Source organism: Bombyx mandarina, chromosome 05 (assembly GCF_030267445.1).
Source record: "Bombyx mandarina strain Sakado chromosome 05, ASM3026744v2".
NCBI lineage: Eukaryota > Metazoa > Arthropoda > Insecta > Lepidoptera > Bombycidae > Bombyx > Bombyx mandarina.
The window spans coordinates 14,935,374-14,954,189 of record NC_143212.1 but is presented as its reverse complement, the minus strand read 5'-3'; the positions used below and the strand labels follow the sequence as shown (position 1 = coordinate 14,954,189).

Below are 18,816 nucleotides of genomic sequence, written 5' to 3'. Positions count from 1 at the left end.
TCTGGGCGGCCTGAGTGGCTGCCGTACCGGGACAACTGACGTTTCAGAGCCTTCGATTCGCCTTGAGGGCTCCGTCGGCAGGGCGTCCTTGGGGTGAGCTGCGCTGTCTGGTTGTAGTGTTGACCGCGTTTGATGAGGCAAGGGGGCTACCCTTACCTAATATGGGTTCAGACCTCGGAGGGGATCGGACGCTTGGGCAAAGAGTGCAGGGGAGTCGTTTAGTGGGTAGGGTCCTGAAAACATGTTTGTGCCCGCGGCCCCGCAGTCCCACATACCCCGCGCGCCCCCTAGACGCGGAAGCCTCGCAGGAGGTTCGATGGCTGAGCTGAAAAAAAACAAAAGGTTGGAGCTTAGTGTGTTACAGATCAATAGTAATTTAAGGCTTTATTGACTTTGTCCTTTTGTCTGTATTGGTGAGCGATTCTAATCTAGGATAATATAAAACAAGATTGTGCTTAAACCGCAAGTTGAAACAATAAAAATGAAGAAATATTTTTCCTGACCTTGATCAAAATGTTAGCTCCAAAGTAATAAAAGCTTATCGATCCATGATATATGTGCAAATTTTCATGTTAGTGAGGCGTATTGAGGTCTTTTTTTTATTTTTTATTGCTAGATGCATGGACGAGCTCACAGCCTACCTGGTGTTAAGTGGTTACTGGAGCCCATAGACATCTACAACGTAAATGCGCCACCCACCTCGAGATATAAGTTCTAAGATCTCAGTATAGGTCTGTACGTCCTGTCATGATCTATGCAAGTGTAGTGTACGCTCACGCGGCTCGCACAAACTTGAAACCCCTCCAAATACTGCAATCCCGTTTTTTCAGGATAGCCGCCGGAGCTCCGTGGTACGTTAGAAATGTGGACCTTCACGATGACATGGACCTAGAGTCCATCAGTAAGTATCTACAGTCCGCATCAGTGCGCCATTTCGGGAAAGCGGCACGATACGAGAATCGTGGCCGCCGGAAACTATATTCCCGATCCAACCAAATCAACCAAAACATAATGGAAAAAAATAATCTTAATAGAAATTTACACAGATTTGAAAAAAACAAATGAAGAATACATAAGAATTGGCTTTTTTGCCTTGAAATTTACTGAATGATGCATGTTAATGAATGAATGAAATAGATTAAATATAATGAAATATATGAAAATATAAAACTTAAGAGTTGGCTGAATGGCTTAGTTCCATTGCCTTTTTCTCCGAGAAAAACCCTACTACTACTACTACGCTATGAAGTTAACAACTAAGATGAAGTTTGTGACTTTTGTGAGGTTGTAATTTCATTGGTTTTTCGAATTTCATGCCTTTTAAATTTACGCTGTGAAAAGTATTTACTAAATCAAAGTCCCTACTAAATGAACACTAGTAGTCACAATTAGATAATTGTTCGTAATGAGGATTAAAGAAAAAATCTTAATTTCACGGTATCGTAAATGACCGCAAAGAGTTAACAAACTTTGAAAAGCTACAATACATTAATACAAAATGAGTCTTAGAGGTCTATCTAAAAGGGAGTTGGAGGAACTTCGAAAGAAAGAAGAAGAAGAAGCCGCTGCACATGTAAGAAAGAACATTAGAAAACATTATTTGAAAAATATTTTAATTTTAAAATTTTAAATCAACAAAACAACGTTTCATTATAATTATTTTTATTAGGTATTCAAAGAATTTGTGGAAACTTTCCAAGAAGCTCCGAGCAGTACCAGTAAAGTTTGGGTCAAAGCAGGAACCTATGATGCAGGAGCTCGAAGTATGATATTCCTTATTTAAATTTCTTGTAGTTCAATTATCAATCTTAATTCATATCTATAACCTTATTTATGCTTTTAAGAATTTTATAGTGCTAATACAAAATTAATTACAACAAATTATTTGTGGGCAGTGGCCTCGCTGTGCTCCTGGTATTATTGATGTTCATGGGTGACCTTTACCATCAGATAGACTGTATACTCATTAATAGACTTAGACAATCTTATAAAATCTTATTACGAAATAAAATGTTATAACTTCTTTTATTTAAGTATAACATATTTAAGTGATAAGTATATATTTGGCTTGATCTTTTACTTTGCTATTCAGACGGTGACTCCAAAATTTTCTGCAGCTCAATTAAGACAATGATGATCCCTATTAATGTGTATATATGTGTGGCAGTGTACCCTACTACTAAAAAACTAAGTTTATTGTACATAGTTTTCATTTTTCAGTTGACTTGCCGAAACTTGATAAAAAGTAACATTTTTCTGTCACACTTCTACCAGAACGTTGATATTATTGAATGAAATTGATAATTCTCTGAACAATTAATATTGCTCTGAAACAATATTAACTCATTTCACAATCACATTTTTTCCCTACCAATTTCCACTTCCACTTTACTGGCAAGCTGAGTTTGCTGACATTATGTGTTATTTAAAAATGAAGATTGATCGCTAGGAGTTCTTATCCAAAGTTAACTTCAATGCACATAGAACATATTTAATGCATTGAAATTTCATTGCCACTACCTGCCACTACTTACGGGCAAAACTCATTATTGTTATGTGTTAATGGTGACTTCAATTGATGGGTTGCTGGTTAATCTGTTTAATTCCTCTATCATAAGGGTGGGATGTCTGTTTAATGCCAGGTTTTCTCTGGGTGATACAGAGTGTGAGGCCAGATGGCGAAATAATATGTAACAAAATTGAAATTTAATAAATTGTGACATTAAATATTATAAGTATTCACTTAAATTAGTTTGGTTTATTTTTTTCCTCATATTGATTCTGGCTTTCTTATTTTAACTTGTTGTGGACCTTTAATTGGCTTTCTATTTCTATTTTTTGTTATCTTATTCATTATGTTGAGTTGGGCTATTAGTCCACCTTTATGTAATAGATAAATAAGGTCGTTGGTAGCTTAAAAGGCTATTACAATTGCGTTTGGAGTGGTAGGGTAAGTGAGCTCACAAGGCTCAACGTGGGTGGTCCTTTTTTTCTTTTTTTTTTCTTTTTCTCCTTCCTAAACTGAGAGCCTTGAGAGGCTATTTCAGCGTAACCCTAGCGTTTGTAGGTGAGCTCACGGGGCTCAAACCTGATGACGTTGCTAACACGAACTCTAGCAAGAGCCGTGCTGCACAGAATCTACCACCGGATCGGAAACGCGACCCACTGAGAAGATCCGGCGAGAAACTCAGTGGGCTGTGTCTGAAAGTTAATTTACTCGTCGAGCCCTTCGTCGCAAGCGACGGGTTCGACGAGAACGGTGACCGGTGCTTGAAGTACCTAAGAGCACCGTTAGTGGATCGGGAGGATCCGAGATGACGTGTTTTGGGCGACGTCGACTGCTTTCCATTCTGTCCGCAGGATCGGGAATGTAGTTACCGGCGGCCACGATGAGAGGGTTCTCGTGTCGTGCCGCCTTATCGAAGTGGAGGGTGGTCCTGATAACACTAGTCCTAGCAAGAGCGTTGCTTCACTGAATATACCTCTGGATCGGATTCACTAACCACTGAGATCTGTGGTTTGTGAAGGTCTGTGGAAGAGAAGATTTTTGTCTATGGAGGAGGTTGCACAGTGACCAGTACTTGGAGAACTTGAAAGTAGCGAGAGAGGATAGTACATGTTTTGTGCGACAGCAGATTTGCTTTGCCATCTTCTGGGTTGGTATGTAGTTAGAGGGGGTTACGATAAGAGGGTTAGCGTGGTGCGCCGCTTTCTCGAAGAAACAATCACAATGAATACTACACAATACTTAAATTTTATTGAGGTAGCCTTGGATAAACTTTACTCAAAGTGTAAAGCTTTAACACTAACAGCTTATTCCTGTATCTTATAATATTTTCAGGGGAAGATACAAGTGAAAAAGGTAAACTGTATAAGCCTGTTTCTCGTTTGGATGAGAAACGTGGTGGGAATGACTCTGACATGCTTAGGAATCTTACGTTGAAGCAGGAATCAGGCAAACCGCGATCCAAGCAAAAAGGCCAAGATAAGAAGAAAAGCAACTTAGAATTATTTAAAGAAGAGCTAAGACAGTACGTTGATCCACCCCTAAACAAATAAAATTTCCATATATCACCAACTTTTTTAAACTTATCTTCCACTAAATACTGATTAAAAAAAAATGTACCAACAAATATTAATTATAGGTTTTTTTCTATTTAAGAATACAAGAGGAGCGTTCAGAACGACACAAGTACAAAAATGTACTCAGAGACAAAGGAGCCATTGAACAAACCTGTGATATGATCCCTGATGTGGGCTCATATGATACCGGAGATCCAAATACAACTAATCTGTACTTAGGAAATCTAAACCCAAAGGTAATAACTAATAATTTTTTTTAATGATCTCATTTTGGGAAGACATCTAATTTTTTTAATGTAAAGAGTTGAGTTGCATGTAATTTAATATAAGTATACACTGAGGATTTACGTTAAAGTAGAAAAAATGCAACCAATTGTAAATTTACTTAGGTGACCATGCCTAGCTTGATTGCCTGTATTGTATAGTATTTAATTTTGTGGTAAAAAAATCTGGTACCTACTGTAAAAAAAAACCAAAAGGTGCAATGCCAATAGGCCAAGGATTTCAAAGATTGCATCATAAAAAATACTTTTTGTGTAAAATTGTCTATTGTCAAACAATATATCTATTTTGTGGAAATAAACCAAACCATATATATCTATACAAACCTAGAACATTCTTAAATGTTCATTAAGTTATGAAAGTAAAAGAGCTAAATACATAACACCTGGAGAGGTTTTTGTAATTTTTTACAACTTATTTAGATAACAGAACACCAGTTAATGGAGATCTTTGGTCGTTACGGGCCATTAGCAAGTATCAAGATAATGTGGCCACGTTCGGATGAAGAGAAGGCACGGGGCCGGAACTGTGGCTTTGTGGCCTTCATGTCTCGTAAGGATGGTGAACGAGCCCTGCGGTGTATTAATGGTAAAATTTATTACTCTTTTTTTTATTGCCCTTGTAGACAGACGAGCATACGGCCCACCTGATGGTGAGTCGATACCGTCGCCCATGGACTTCAGCAATGCCAGGGACAGAGCCAAGCCGCTGCCTACTCAGAAGGCTACTGTCTACGTTCATTTGCGAGGATGCTACTTCTATTGAATCATAATTGTGTTTTTTTGGAATTAAAAATAAAAACTTATATTGAAGTGAATTCAAGTAATTCCGCGCACCCTCAAGGATAAGACGCCCGGTGTTCTCATATCGAACGATGCAACTTTGCCAGTGTTCAAATCCAGAAGGCACTTACCAATTTTTTTTGATAGACGTCAAGTCTGGCTAGCGTTCCGGCATAAACCTTGTGAAGGGGGTCGTGATCTCATTCGTCTTTTTAATACGCTTTTATTAGCTTGATAAGTATGTTAGTATGTAACGGAATCTATGAACATGATTTTGAACCCCTTCAAAACGTCGAATTAACTCGAAATTTGGTATACTTATTAAGGACTTATCACAATTTAATATTTTAAACAGTTTTATCCGTTACTAACCAGGATCTATTAAATTAAAATGATTTCTTTCTTACACTATTTTTAATTCAAAAGTTATTAAAATTTATTTTCTATTACTTTTTTTTAATTTTCTATAAAAGCGTATTTTTTTAGTTTATTTAAACTATTATTTCTTTACTTTTAGGCAAAGAGATAATGAATTACGAGATGAAGTTAGGGTGGGGCAAGGCGGTCGTGATACCCCCGGTCCCCATCTACATCCCGCCGGCGCTGCAGCAGCCCTGCAAGCCGCCGCCGCCCTCCGGCCTGCCCTTCAACGCGCAGCCGCCCAGACATCTCATGCACAAGGTGCGTAAAAAGGGGTACAAAGTTTTTGCTTCACGTATTCATATATAGATAACTAGCGACCCGCCCTCGCTTCGCTTCGGAAACTGTAATTTATTATTGATTTCTCCACTATTTAATGGATGTTGTTATACATATAAACCTTCCTCTTCAATCACTCTATCTATTAAATAAAACCGCATCAAAATCCGTTGCGTAGTTTTAAAGATTTAAGCATACATAGGGACAGAGAAAGCGACTTTGTTTTATACTATGTAGTGATAACTGCCATCAACTCTCAGACACAGCCCACTGAGTTTCTCGCCGGATCTTCTCAGTGGGTCGCGTTTCCGATCCGGTGGTAGATTCTGCGAAGCAAGACTCTTGCTAGGGTTCGTGTTAGCAACGTCATCAGGTTTGAGCCCCGTGAGCTCACCTACTAGCCACGGTTACGCTGAAATAGCCTCTAAGGCTATCAGCTTAGGTAGGAAAAAAAAATATAACTGCCCTTCAAACCGCGTGACCTATTCATCTAGTCTAAGTACGCTCTGCGCCACGAGGTCAACGAACTTTGAAAGATGACAACTATTAATTTTTTTATATTTTTTTTATAGATACCACGACTACGACCCGGCGAGTACAGTCCCAGTGATCCCGATGACAAGGAACTGTACGACAAGGTAGTTAACTGTGTTACTATGTACATACGGAACGGTATGGATGAATAACAGATATGAAGCATGACTGAGTAAGAGAGATAGAAGATGTCGTGTTAGGAAGTAACAAAGACAGCAAATGAATGCGGAACACTTAGGTTTTATTTCTTAAGCAGGAAGAGGGTAGTTGCCGGACGCAGACTTTTTGGCGGGAATGCGAGGAGTGAAATTGTGTGATTTGCTTTATTTTGTCTATTAAGTGTTTCTTCAGGTTTAAATGTGTAATAGCGGTGGTTTATTAACTGTTTAATATCTGTGAAAGTACACAAATGTGGGAAAATGAAACAAAGCTGCTGGATGTAGCTTCTCCCGATCCTCTAAAAAGTCCACTAAAAAATCTCAGTAAATGACCACCATTTTACTGAGATTATGTTTCATACCATATCATCTCATTTCATTTCATCCCAGTTGATTAATGTCTCAAATTAATCATCTTCACTTCATTTCATTTCATGTCACTCCATATTATCATTTTTCATAAAAATAAGAATATAGATAAAAACTAGACGATGACCGAGTTTTGCTCGGTTTTTTTTTGATAACGCCATCTTGTTGTGTCTTTAAAGCGGTTAGTTGCAAAAATAGTATTATTATTCGCCAATAGATGTCGGGAAGAGTTGATTATTGAAAACACGAATAAAACATTTTCTGAAAATAAATCGTAGCTAGATCGATTTATCGCCCCCGAAATCCCCTGTATATTCAATTTTATGAAAATCGTTGAGCCGTTTCCGAGACTCAGATTATATACATGTATATTAATATACAAGAATAGCTCGTTTAAAGGTTAAAGATAAGACATGACTTAAAGGTCCTAGTTAAAAAAAAAAAGAATCGCCGGATGCGACGACAAACAGATGCGGTGTAACTCTGAAGAAGCAAGACGCTTATATTTTAGTTACATAGATTAAGACGAATTAAAGAATTGAGTTTGTGTGAAGTGATCAACCGTATCACTGGCCCACCTTGAATATAAAACCCCACATATATATATATTTTATTGCTTAGTTGGGTAAACGAGCTCACGGCCCACCTGATGATAAGTGGTCAACGGAGCCCATAGACATCTACAACGATAAAAAGCCATCATCCAGGAGAACACACCAAGCTCTGTTGCACTGTTTGGACACACGCGGACTGGGGATGCGAAAAATAGCAGTCTAAGCATTTATTGTCCCCGCCCGCCGGTCACTCCGCAACCACGGCCTCAGCACGCGGCGCCAGACATCTTACTTAAATGCCTCAAATTAAACTTGCAGTACAAAACATAACAATATTAGTCAGAAACTATAAGTGCAATTCCATAAAAAAATGTAGAATAGGGATCGCATCGCATAAAATAAAAGTTACACTATTCCAAAATCTTCTATTATAATAATAATTAATAATTAACACTTTTATTACGTCTTGCTCATTTTTCAACCGTCTTCGCCATCTTCCAATTCTCTGTCATTCTATCTGTCATTCTCTTCTCCCTTTCTTTCCGTTTTCTCTCACTCACATCTTAACGCTTCGTTCCACACTCTTTTCATACGTTCCATTCTTACCAATCCTACAGAAATATAACTTTAATTAAACACGCAACCACATCCTCAACATTGGTATCGACATACATCAACTTCAACAATGATGTAGGTAAGGAGGGGCCATTGGTAAAAAAAAACACTTAAGGCCTCATTCTAAATTTCTATAACTATTTTCAGATCCTGTCCCAGTCCATAGTTAAAGTTGTGGTACCCACAGAAAGGTTTGTATGTTATGTTTTTGTTAATAATTTATTAATAGTATTTTTTTAAACATGTGCTTTCATAGTCGCTCATCTTTGGTTAAGTTTGTTAATTGTATATACATAAACATTCCTACCGATCCACTAACGGTTTAGGTACCTCAAGCACCGGTCACCGTAAATTAACCCTCAGACACAGCCCACTGAGTTCCTCGCCGGATCTTCTCAGTGGGTCGCGTTTCCGATCCAGTGGTAGATTCTGCGAAGCACGGCTCTCGCTAGGGTTCGTATTAGCAAAATCGTCAGGCTTGAGCCCCGTGAGCTCACCTACTAGTTAAGTTTCCGTTGAAAACGCCTCTCAAGGTTATCAGCTTAGGTAGAAAAAAAAGCAATTTATTTAAAACATAATAAATTTTGATGCAAAACCGTCCTATCTCTAGTTTCCCCAAAGATAACAGATGGCTTAGTAAACATTACTTTTGCGCGTATTATTTTTGCCTACAAAGCAGTGTAAAAGTAAATTCAAAACTCCTTTCCATGCTGGCTATGGTAAGCTTAGGTCGTTTTTGCGCTGACGACCTCATTTAATAATTGATTAAATTAGATACGGCAAGTAAAATGTCGTTTGACCGATTCGATTTATAGAACAACAATTTTAATTATTTTTTTATGTCGTACTGTTAACATTAAAATTTAACCCATTTTTCCGCTGTTTGTAAAATTGCTGTAACATGTCATAGTGTGTTTTCAGAGATTTCTGTACATGCCTGTAAACTGGCTTACATACCAGTACTTAATTTTATACATGTTAAGCTTAAGCTTGAGTGTTTTGTGTGTAAACTAGTGGTGCCGCAGTAGTCGAAATTCGGCTATAAGTAACTGAAATTATAAGTTTGTACATTATTATGGTTCTATTGTCAAAGACTATTTATACTTCTATAATCACAGATTTTACCAAGACTACACTATAGACAAATAATATTAAACATAAATAATATTAACCTATTCTAAATTTGACTACAGATTTTAAGCAATAATAAAGTTTGACAATAAACAGTATATGTGTATGTGTCAAATATATGGTAGCAGGCGTAATGTTTTCTTCATTGATTTAATGTATTTTTATGCATAATTTTACATAAATTTTAGCGTTCTGCACTTCTTCTCTATAATAATATTATGTATAAGTGTAGGAAATTTCATACTCCTCCGTCCGCGCAATTTTCGTAAAAAGGGATACCTACGAATTTTTTGCTTCACGTATTAATATTCTAAATAAATAAATATGTGTTTTACAGAAACATCTTAATGTTAATACATCGAATGGTGGAGTTCGTCATCCGCGAGGGTCCGATGTTCGAGGCCATCATCATGAACAAGGAGATGCACAACCCCTACTTCCGGTTCCTGTTCGAGAACCAGTCGCCGGCCCACGTTTACTATCGGTGGAAGCTGTACTCCATGCTGCAGGGAGACTCGCCTAAACAGTGGAGGCTGGACGACTTCAGAATGTTTAAAGGTGAGATTTAGCTAAATTATAATACTTAAGATTTAAAAAAATGCATAAGATGCAATAAAAATAATTATATTAAGATCAGCACAAAAATATTGGAACGGATTGGATTTTTTTAATCTGTACAGGGTAGTTCTTTTTCAAACTATTTTTAAGAATTTCTCTATGAATTTCTTTCCTCGTCCTGTACTACTAGAAGTCCACTGGCTGGTGCCACCATTCACGTGCGTCAAATTAAAGTAACAGCATAATATACCGAATACCAATGATTTCAGACATCGTAAGGAAAAGTGCTGAAAATGATGTACTAATGTTTTCTATGTTTGCATACAATCTTAATATATATAAATCACGTTGTCACGTTATTTGTCCGCAATGGACACCTAAACTACTTAACCCATTTTAAATTAAATTTGCACACCGTGTGCAGTTTGATCCAACTTGAAATATAGGATGGTTTTTATTTCGATTAATGGTTGCAACATTTATTAATTAACAATGAAATGATTTCTTATTTTGATTTTTGTTATTAATTTTAAGTTTCATAAGTCTAAAACAGATGGCGCCTTAAATCAGTTTTTACAGACAAGACTGTCTGACATTAATATCTCATAGATGGCGATGTGTTAAAAAACCAACGTTTCACATAAGCTACAATTTAATGGCATAAACACGACATGTTGCTGAGGCTAAAGTATAAGTGAAATTTATTTCGTAGTAAACGCAATACAGTGAAATCCAATTGTTATTACTTTGTTAATTTTTGGTATTAGCATAGCCGGCCGCATGCTATTTAGAAACAAAAACCTTAGCCACAGCAACGTCTGGCCGGATCTGCTAGTCTAATATAAAACACAATTAACTTAAGCGCGGGTTTTGGGGAACGTGTGGAGTCATTGAACTTTGCGTTACATTGCGCGCTAATAAATTCACCAAAATTATAAGTGTTTATTCTTATCATATCGACGCTTGAAAGGCAAACGTGACTAAGCGACAAAGCATGAACTTTACAGTAGTCTAATTTAAAGTTGAAATACCTGAAAACAAAATTTATTTTAACGAATCTAGCTGTTGTAGAATCTAGCTAGTAGCTGTAGGATTGAAATTATTTTAATAGACCTAGAAATATATATTTTTTGCGCATCGAATATGGTTATTGCCTATAATTAATGTACAAAGCAGTTATTGTCGCTTAGTCATGTTTGCCTTTCAAGCGTCGATATGTACTATTATAAGATCGAAGAGTATCAAAGTACCCTACAAATGGTTATAAAACGTGTATGTTCCCAGGCGGCTCAGTCTGGCGGCCGCCGGTGATGAACATGTACACGGCGGGCATGCCCGACGAGCTGGTGGAGGAGGAGGACGCCAAGGACTCCATGAGAGGAACGCTCTCCGTCAAGTCAGTTGCGCGACCCTTGCTGTTTATTTCAATAATCTTTTTGCTGCAGTGGATTCTTTGAAAGAACCCAAGAATTATTGAATTTAGTGTTTTTTTCCATTTCTCCATATTTGTGTATTTTGAAAAATTTTATGAATTTAATTAACTACAAATTGTCATTTTTTTATTATTATCCCTATAAGCAGACGTGCATACGGCTCAACTGGTGGTTAGTGGTTACCGGAGCCCGTAGACATCTACAACGTAAATGCTACATCCACCTTGAGATATAAGTTCTAAGGTCTCAATATAGTTACAATGGCTGCCCCAGCCATCAAACCGAAACGTATTACTGTTTCACGGCAGAAATAGGCAGGGTGGTGGTGTCTACCCGCGCGGTCTCATAAGACGTCCTACGACTAGTAAATCTCATGGCATTCTTAAGACAGAAACGCCTTACTGTTTTCAAAGTACACTACTATGCTAGTATATCTTTCGATCCCTAGATGGCGTTAGTATGAAGTAAACTATTATTGTTTCAGTGATGGATATATCTATATATTTTAATTATACTATAAAACTCACAAGAGGTCCTACCAACAGTAATTACGCAAATTATAATTTTCCGGGCTTGATTTTGATTACACGTAGTGATGTGGTAGTAATGTTCGTAGTGAAGGCGGTTGTACGGTTGCTGATGTGATGTAAAGGGTGTTAACTGCCCTTTATTAATAAAACGAGTTAGTTCCAATTTTACTTCGTATATTGTCACAAGTGTCTAACGTGTCGGGTGGGCTATGTACGATTGACCAATGCAAGCGATGTACAAAACCGCACACGCTACTAAACTGTGTCCTTGCAGCGGTGTAACGTAGTGTTGCAATCATCTTAATTTCATTTCACTCCATATTATCATTTTTCATAAAAATAAGAATATAAATTAAAATAAGACATGACTTAAAGGTCTTAGTTACCGGGTCATTAAATCCCTTAAAAAAAATAACGTAGTGTTGTGGTTGCAGCCAACGCGACCGGCTGGAGGAGCTGATCCGCTCGCTGTCCCCGACGCGCGGCAGCGTGGGCGCGGCCATGGCGTGGTGCCTGGAGCACGCGGAGGCGGCGGGCGAGGTGGCGCAGTGCGTGTGCGAGGCGCTGGGCGGCGCCGACACCGCGCCGCACCGCCGCGTGGCGCGCCTCTACCTGCTCTCCGACATCCTGCACAACGCCGGCGCCAAGCTCACCAACGCCAGCGCCTACCGCGCCGCGTCAGTATACTGCTTCTCTATATTGCCCAACAACCCCATCTTCTACAACTAGCTTTAAATCAACTAAGAACAAACAAGACGCGGTATGGCTACGGTAGGTAGCGGCTTGACTCTGCCCCTGGCATTGCTGAAATCCATGGGCGACGGTAACCACTCATCATCAGGTGGGCCATATGCTCGTCTGCCTACAAGAGCAATAATAAAAAAAAGGATTGTGTGGTTTTATAAACCACGGTAAAAGTGAAACTTTTTTTGTCACACTATAGACATTCAACTCTGACAAAAAACATTTACATTAAACACTGACAAAAACAAACAAAATAGCGTGGAGCACTGGCACAAATGAGTAATAGTCTATACACTACACGGTCAGCTGCTGCGAACTATAGGCGCCGCCATATTGGCCTTGGCTGCTCTCACGAACGCCTTTCACTTTATCCCTACTCCGCGGCCGACCGTCACGCGGCATGCAACACACAGACGAAAAAGGTTGAGACGATGTAATAAAGGTTTCACTTTAAAAAAGACAGATAAAACATTCAATTGAATTTAAACTTTGTTCTTGCGTGTAGATTCCAGCAGCGGCTGGCTGAGATCATGCGCAACTGCCAGCAGGCCTGGGCCCGCATGCCGTCCCGCCTGCAGCAGGAGGGCTTCCGGGCCCGGGTCACGCGCATCCTGCAGGCCTGGGCCGACTGGGCAGTCTATCCCACTGACTTCCTGTTACACATTAATGACATCTTCCTGGGACAAGATAAGGTGAGCTTAACGCAATACTAAATTCTACTACTAAACTTTCACTTTAACTGTCTAACCTAATATGGCTACAAAAAAATTTTGGTGCTTTTTAAATTATGATAGCAGAATTAATGTCTTTGTAGAGTCGCTATTTAGTATTTCAATCATATTAGCTTGTATCTGACGGGGAAATACGGGTTGATATTGATATCAACGGAATTTGAATGGAATGGATCAAACGTATTTAAAAAAAAAATCCAGACTGTTTAACCACAAACGATTTAGTCTACTGTTAATTCAAGAATGTGCTTTGCCAGAAAAGTATTGCTTTATTCATAATATGAAAAGATACGTAAAAATTAAAATCTGTATTTTTTTAAATTAAATATCACTTAAAAACTTTACATATACTAATTTTTAAATTATTAAATTTGTCAAATTTTATTAATAAATTCTATTCCATATTCAAACACGAGCTTATTTTTATTATAAAATACTGGACAAATTAAAAAAAAAAACTTGGCTATTCGCGGTGGTTATCAAACTGTCGCACGCCCTTGTTCGTTCATATACAGACACTATTGTAATGTTCATACATGGTAATGTGTTGTGGTTGTACAGGAGCGTCGTCCCTCGACCGAGCCGGGTGCGGGCGGCGCCGGCGCGGTGGAGGAGGCGGTGTCCCCGCGCTCCGACGCGTCCTCCTCGTCGTGGGAGGGCGGCGCCCGGGGCCCGCTGGACGGCGCCGCCCTGCGCCGCCTCGCCGCCGGCCGGGAGCCGCACGCGCCCGCACTGCCGCCGCCGGACATCGACGGCGTGCCCGGTATGTACACGCGCCCACATTAACTCGACGTGGTGATTGCTCACGTTCATTTTAGAAACTATTATTTGTGGAGGGCATATGGTTAGAGGTAAAGATAAAAGGAGCAAAATTGTGATGGTATCCTAGAGAAAGCAAAAGAATAAAAGGTAGACCGCAAAAAAGATGGGATGATGACATAAGACAAGTGACAGGCGTCACATGGAACAGAGTGGCCCAAGAAAAATGGAGTGGAAAAGGTTGGAGGAGGCTTTTGTCGATTGGCAAACAGATCTGCAGAAAATAAGAAAAATTCAAATAATAGGCTAGATTAAGGTTTAAATAAAAACTAAGTTTTCTATATATTATATTATAATTGTAATATGGATCTGAATAAAAGGCTATTCAATTCAATTCAATTATTTGTGGAGTCTAGAATGTTTTGATTTGTGTTGTCCGCAGTGGATGAGGATATTGACGGCGTGCCGCTGGAGCCGGACAGCGAGGAGGGCGCGGGGCCGGGCGGGTTCGTGCCGTCCCGCTGGGAGAGCGTGGAGCCCGCCGCGCCGCACACCCCGCCCCCGCCCGCACTGGACGAGCGCGCCGCGCCGCCCCCCGCGCCCGCGCCCGCACCCGACACGTACGCACTATTCGCTTATACTCCAACATATAGATACAATATATAGTATTAAACTAGCGATCCGCCCTCGCTTCGCTTCAGAAACTTTGATTTATTATTTATTTCTCCACTATTTAATTGATGTTATTATACATATAAAACTTCCTCTTAATCATTCTATCTATTAAAAAAAACCGCATCAAAATCTGTTACGTAGTTTTAAAGCATACATAAGGACAGAGAAAGCGACTTTGTTTTATACTATGTGAGTCGTCTATTATTAAAGGTGGCAATCTGTGCATTTGGACAAAAAAATTTTATTGATATGTCAATACAGATTGATTTGAATATAATCGTCTCCTTCAAAGAATACGGTTCAAAACCTGCATTAAATAAAGGTTAATAGTTAACCTGTTATTTATCTAAGATGTCGTTCCGAAGAGTTTTGTGGCTGCCAATGGAATACAAAGTCAATAATTCGTTTTTCTGATTTACCAATATTGTTCAAAAGTCAGATTGCCGGCTTTGATAATAGACGACTCATGTATAGTATTAAATATGAGAAATTTATTTCATAATATGGAGCAGTTGATGTACCTACATTACGTTGTACGGAGTGAAACGATTCCAAAGAAAGTATAAAGTGATTTCTTAATAAGCATAAAATACCACACGACTTGTAGGGAGGTTCTCAGATTTAGACCGCGATAACTTTACGAAACTAAGTTCGTTGAGGGGTCGGGGGGCAGGTCGGAGGAGCAGACGCTGAAGCGCGAGACGCTGCGCGAGATCGAGGTGCGCGTGCTGAAGTACGCCGACGAGCTGGAGGGCGGGGCCCGCGCGCCGCGCCCCGGCCTCGCGCCCGCGCAGCAGATACAGCACTACCGACGGAAACTCATCAAGAAGGTACCCTACACTACACTACTCACACGATCTTCAATTTATAAGGAAAAGCGCTTTTATTAAGTACTAGTGGTCCCGCAGTGGGGGAGGGTGATGGGAGAGATGCGCTCCACACTAAACGCTTCATTTTCCCCCCTTTGTCTCTTCAAGTTCTGTCTCATGCGAGGTTTGGACGTTGGTTGTTGAGCGACAGGAGGTTTTAGTCAGTTCGATTCTGACATGCCCCACCCTCCATCCCCAGTGGAGGGCGGAAGTCCGGCGATTTCCTCCTGACCAAAAAAAAAAGTGGTCCCGCATTAGTCGAAATTCGACTATAATTAATTGAAATTGTAAGTTTGTACACTATTATGATTCTTTTTTCAAAGACTAATCATATAGGGGCTTGACTCTGCCCCTGGCATTGCTGACGTCCATGAGCAACGGTGACCACTTACCATCAGGTGGGCCGTATGCTCGTCTGCCTACAAAGGCAATTAAAAAAAAATAATAAAAAAAAATCACAAATTTCGCCAAGACTACACTATAGAAAAATATTAATAAAGACAAACAATATTTAATCTATTCTCAATTTGACCACAGACGTCAAGAACAAAAGTTTGACAATAAATAAATAGTATGCATGCTTGTGTGCGTCAAATACATGGTAGTGTGTGTAAAGCCTTTTTTTATTGATTTAATGTATAATATTTTTTAGGTATAATTTTAAAAAATATTAACATTGTGCACTCCTTCTCTATAAGTGTGGGAAATTTCGTACTCCTCCGTCCGCGCAATTCTCGTAAAAAGGGATACAAAGTTTTTCCTTCACGTATTAATATATGGTATTCCTACACGATTCCAGGCGCTGCGCGAAGTGCGGGAGGCGAGTGCTAGAGAGTCGCCCGAACAGAGACGAGTCACCGAGGACGATGCGTACTCGTGAGTATTGCGAACAATACGCTATATTTTAACCCTTTCACTACCATGTAGGTCACCGGTGCCCTAAAGTAATTATGCCAATTTCTGTTACTAATGCGCCAGGATTATCGAACTTTGCCTTCTTTTGTTTTTAATGTATGATTTATTTTTTTAGATCTCTTACATATAGATTAATTCTCAATATCTTTGGATTAGTCTTATAGTTTAGGGCTAAATGACCGACCGTGTTTCATTTGTTTACGATTATTATATGTTTTAAATGAAATCATTTACAGTTTATTGAAAAGGAAATTAAAGTAACTTCCAATATTAGTACTACATATTATTTGCAATATATTTAATTAATATCTTATTAAATATACATTATTTAAAGAAAAAAAAATATATGTTTTAATATTGTACAAAAAAGTGATTTAATATAATTTTTATATTGACATTTCGACTCACCAAACTGTGTGTCATGCAAGAGCCTATAATTTTGACATTTGCCTATTCAGAACTTCATCTAAGAAATCAAAGAAGTCAAGAGAGCCGACGTTATCGCCGCCGCCGAAACGGTCGCGTCACAGGTTAGTTACTACACCTGACACTGAATAGGAAATTAACAGCTTTTTTTGTTTCCCTGCTAGACTAATTAAACAAAATTCCATGGGGTTCACAATGAATATTGGTGAACTACACGTTAAACGCCATGTGGTTGAACAAATTAACAAATTTATATTAGTGTTGATAGTTGGAGTCTTCTTAAACTTTTGAGAGCCAGCATCTTGGGAAGCGTAAAGCTTCAGACGCAGATTACGGAAAATATCGCATTTCGTCGCGGATACACGTACACGGAAAATAAAACGCTTTAATTATTATTTGATTGCAGTGATCGTCGTTCCCGATCCAGGTCTAAGTCTCGCGAGAAGGACAGAGATCGAGAGAGGAGCCGCGACCACGAGAGAGAGCGAGACAGGGATAGGCGACGTCGTTCGCCGGCCACGCCCCCCTCGCACCGCAAGCATCACACCAAACACGCCAAGTACAAGTACTGACAGTCGGTCTAGCAACACCACCCCACTTGGTGTGACCAACGGATGGACTATTGATAACTTATCCTGTGCTACTGCAAACATTTTCATTGCATATTTTTATACAGATTGACTGGTTGAACACTTTACATACCTACTCAAGGACATGATAATTCATGGTCACATATAACGTTTAGAAATATAAAATTAAAAAAGTACAAATGAACTACAGAGAAAACCTTCATTAAACTAATTTGCTAAAACTTGAAATTTGTGGATACCGTATCAAATATCGTTTGCGAAATGACCGGCGCCCGCGCGCGTTTTGTTTCGTGACTGAATGGATGTGCCGCAGGGCGGGGGGAGCGCGAGGGTGAAGCGCCGCCCGGGGGTAAGTACAGGGTTGCATCCAATCAGCGCGCCGCGTTCAAACGATACCGCGATCGTCGACCGGTGTAAATAAACACGTACATAGGTACCTAGCTTGCAGCATGACCGGCAAATTCTGTTACTACGCGCGAGTGACCGCGCTTATTGTTTTGAGTATTAAAGATAAACTAGGCACCTATTTTTTTTTTTTGCTTAATCAATATGTAATATGTGAATAATAAATATGTGAAGTGTTCAACCATTCAGCCTGTATAAAGGAAATTAAAATGAGACAGATTATTAGTAAACTGTTCCGTAAGTGAAAAGGGGTATGAATAGAATGCCGTTGCAATTTATTTACATGAATTTATATATTATATGGATAAAGTGATCAGTGATCAGTAGGGAAAACTAATTCAACATTAACATGTTTATACTAGAATCATAAATAAATGCAACGATGCGAGTTTTAATTAGAAAAACGAAGCTTCAAACATGATCTTTAGTGGAAAAAAATACACTTTCACACTAGGCATAGCAATAGTACTAGCAAGTAACAAAGACATTCGATATTATCATTACTATATTGCATGGTTTTGGTGACCAGTGTACCCGAGATAAATATAGAATTATGTTCGTTCGTTGTGAGCGCCTGACGATGCTCCTATATTCGTCCTCAGTCTTTGAACGTTCCATCGCATTCGACATGTAAATATTAGATCGTAATAAGAATGATTAAATGTATGATTGAAGAGCTGATGTTTTATTGCTTTTTTTTATAAACCTCGATAATAAACCGAAATATAATTAATTACATTAGAGGTAATCAATCCTCCTATAACACAGTATTTTACAACACGATTCAGGAATTCTCCAAACCCTCTTTATAACACGATAAAGACATTTTTGTTTGAAATTATTTAGTAAATTACATTATGCACTATGAACAAACCATATTAGGGAATAACCGAAATTTTACTCCTAATTTTTTATGCGTAATAGATAAAAATACATTAGGTATAATTAAGATGTTTCACTTTTTTTTATTGCTC

General features: G+C 38.9%; 1 protein-coding gene across 1 annotated transcript; it reads left to right on the top strand.

The window, feature by feature from the left end:
* The first annotated feature begins 1,312 nt into the window (after positions 1-1,312).
* LOC114242851 (U2 snRNP-associated SURP motif-containing protein) lies at positions 1,313-18,518 on the top strand. The gene is made up of 18 exons (XM_028174146.2): positions 1,313-1,573; positions 1,670-1,763; positions 3,842-4,031; positions 4,163-4,319; positions 4,788-4,953; positions 5,665-5,828; positions 6,419-6,484; positions 8,224-8,267; positions 9,545-9,765; positions 11,050-11,161; positions 12,163-12,405; positions 12,978-13,164; positions 13,765-13,966; positions 14,405-14,582; positions 15,311-15,467; positions 16,306-16,382; positions 16,880-16,951; positions 17,254-18,518. The coding sequence occupies exons 1-18, from the start codon at positions 1,499-1,501 to the stop codon at positions 17,417-17,419; spliced, it is 2,571 nt and encodes an 856-aa protein (XP_028029947.2). The 5' UTR covers positions 1,313-1,498; the 3' UTR covers positions 17,420-18,518.
* Positions 18,519-18,816: the final 298 nt, after the last annotated feature.

Bases quoted from the DNA above. Each gene is read 5' to 3' on its own strand.
- LOC114242851 (XM_028174146.2), top strand. From the start codon at position 1,499: ATGAGTCTTAGAGGTCTATCTAAAAGGGAGTTGGAGGAACTTCGAAAG. The intron at 4,954-5,664 runs GTAAAATTTATT...CTTTACTTTTAG, and splicing joins AGCCCTGCGGTGTATTAATG to GCAAAGAGATAATGAATTAC. The intron at 15,468-16,305 runs GTACCCTACACT...ACACGATTCCAG, and splicing joins GACGGAAACTCATCAAGAAG to GCGCTGCGCGAAGTGCGGGA.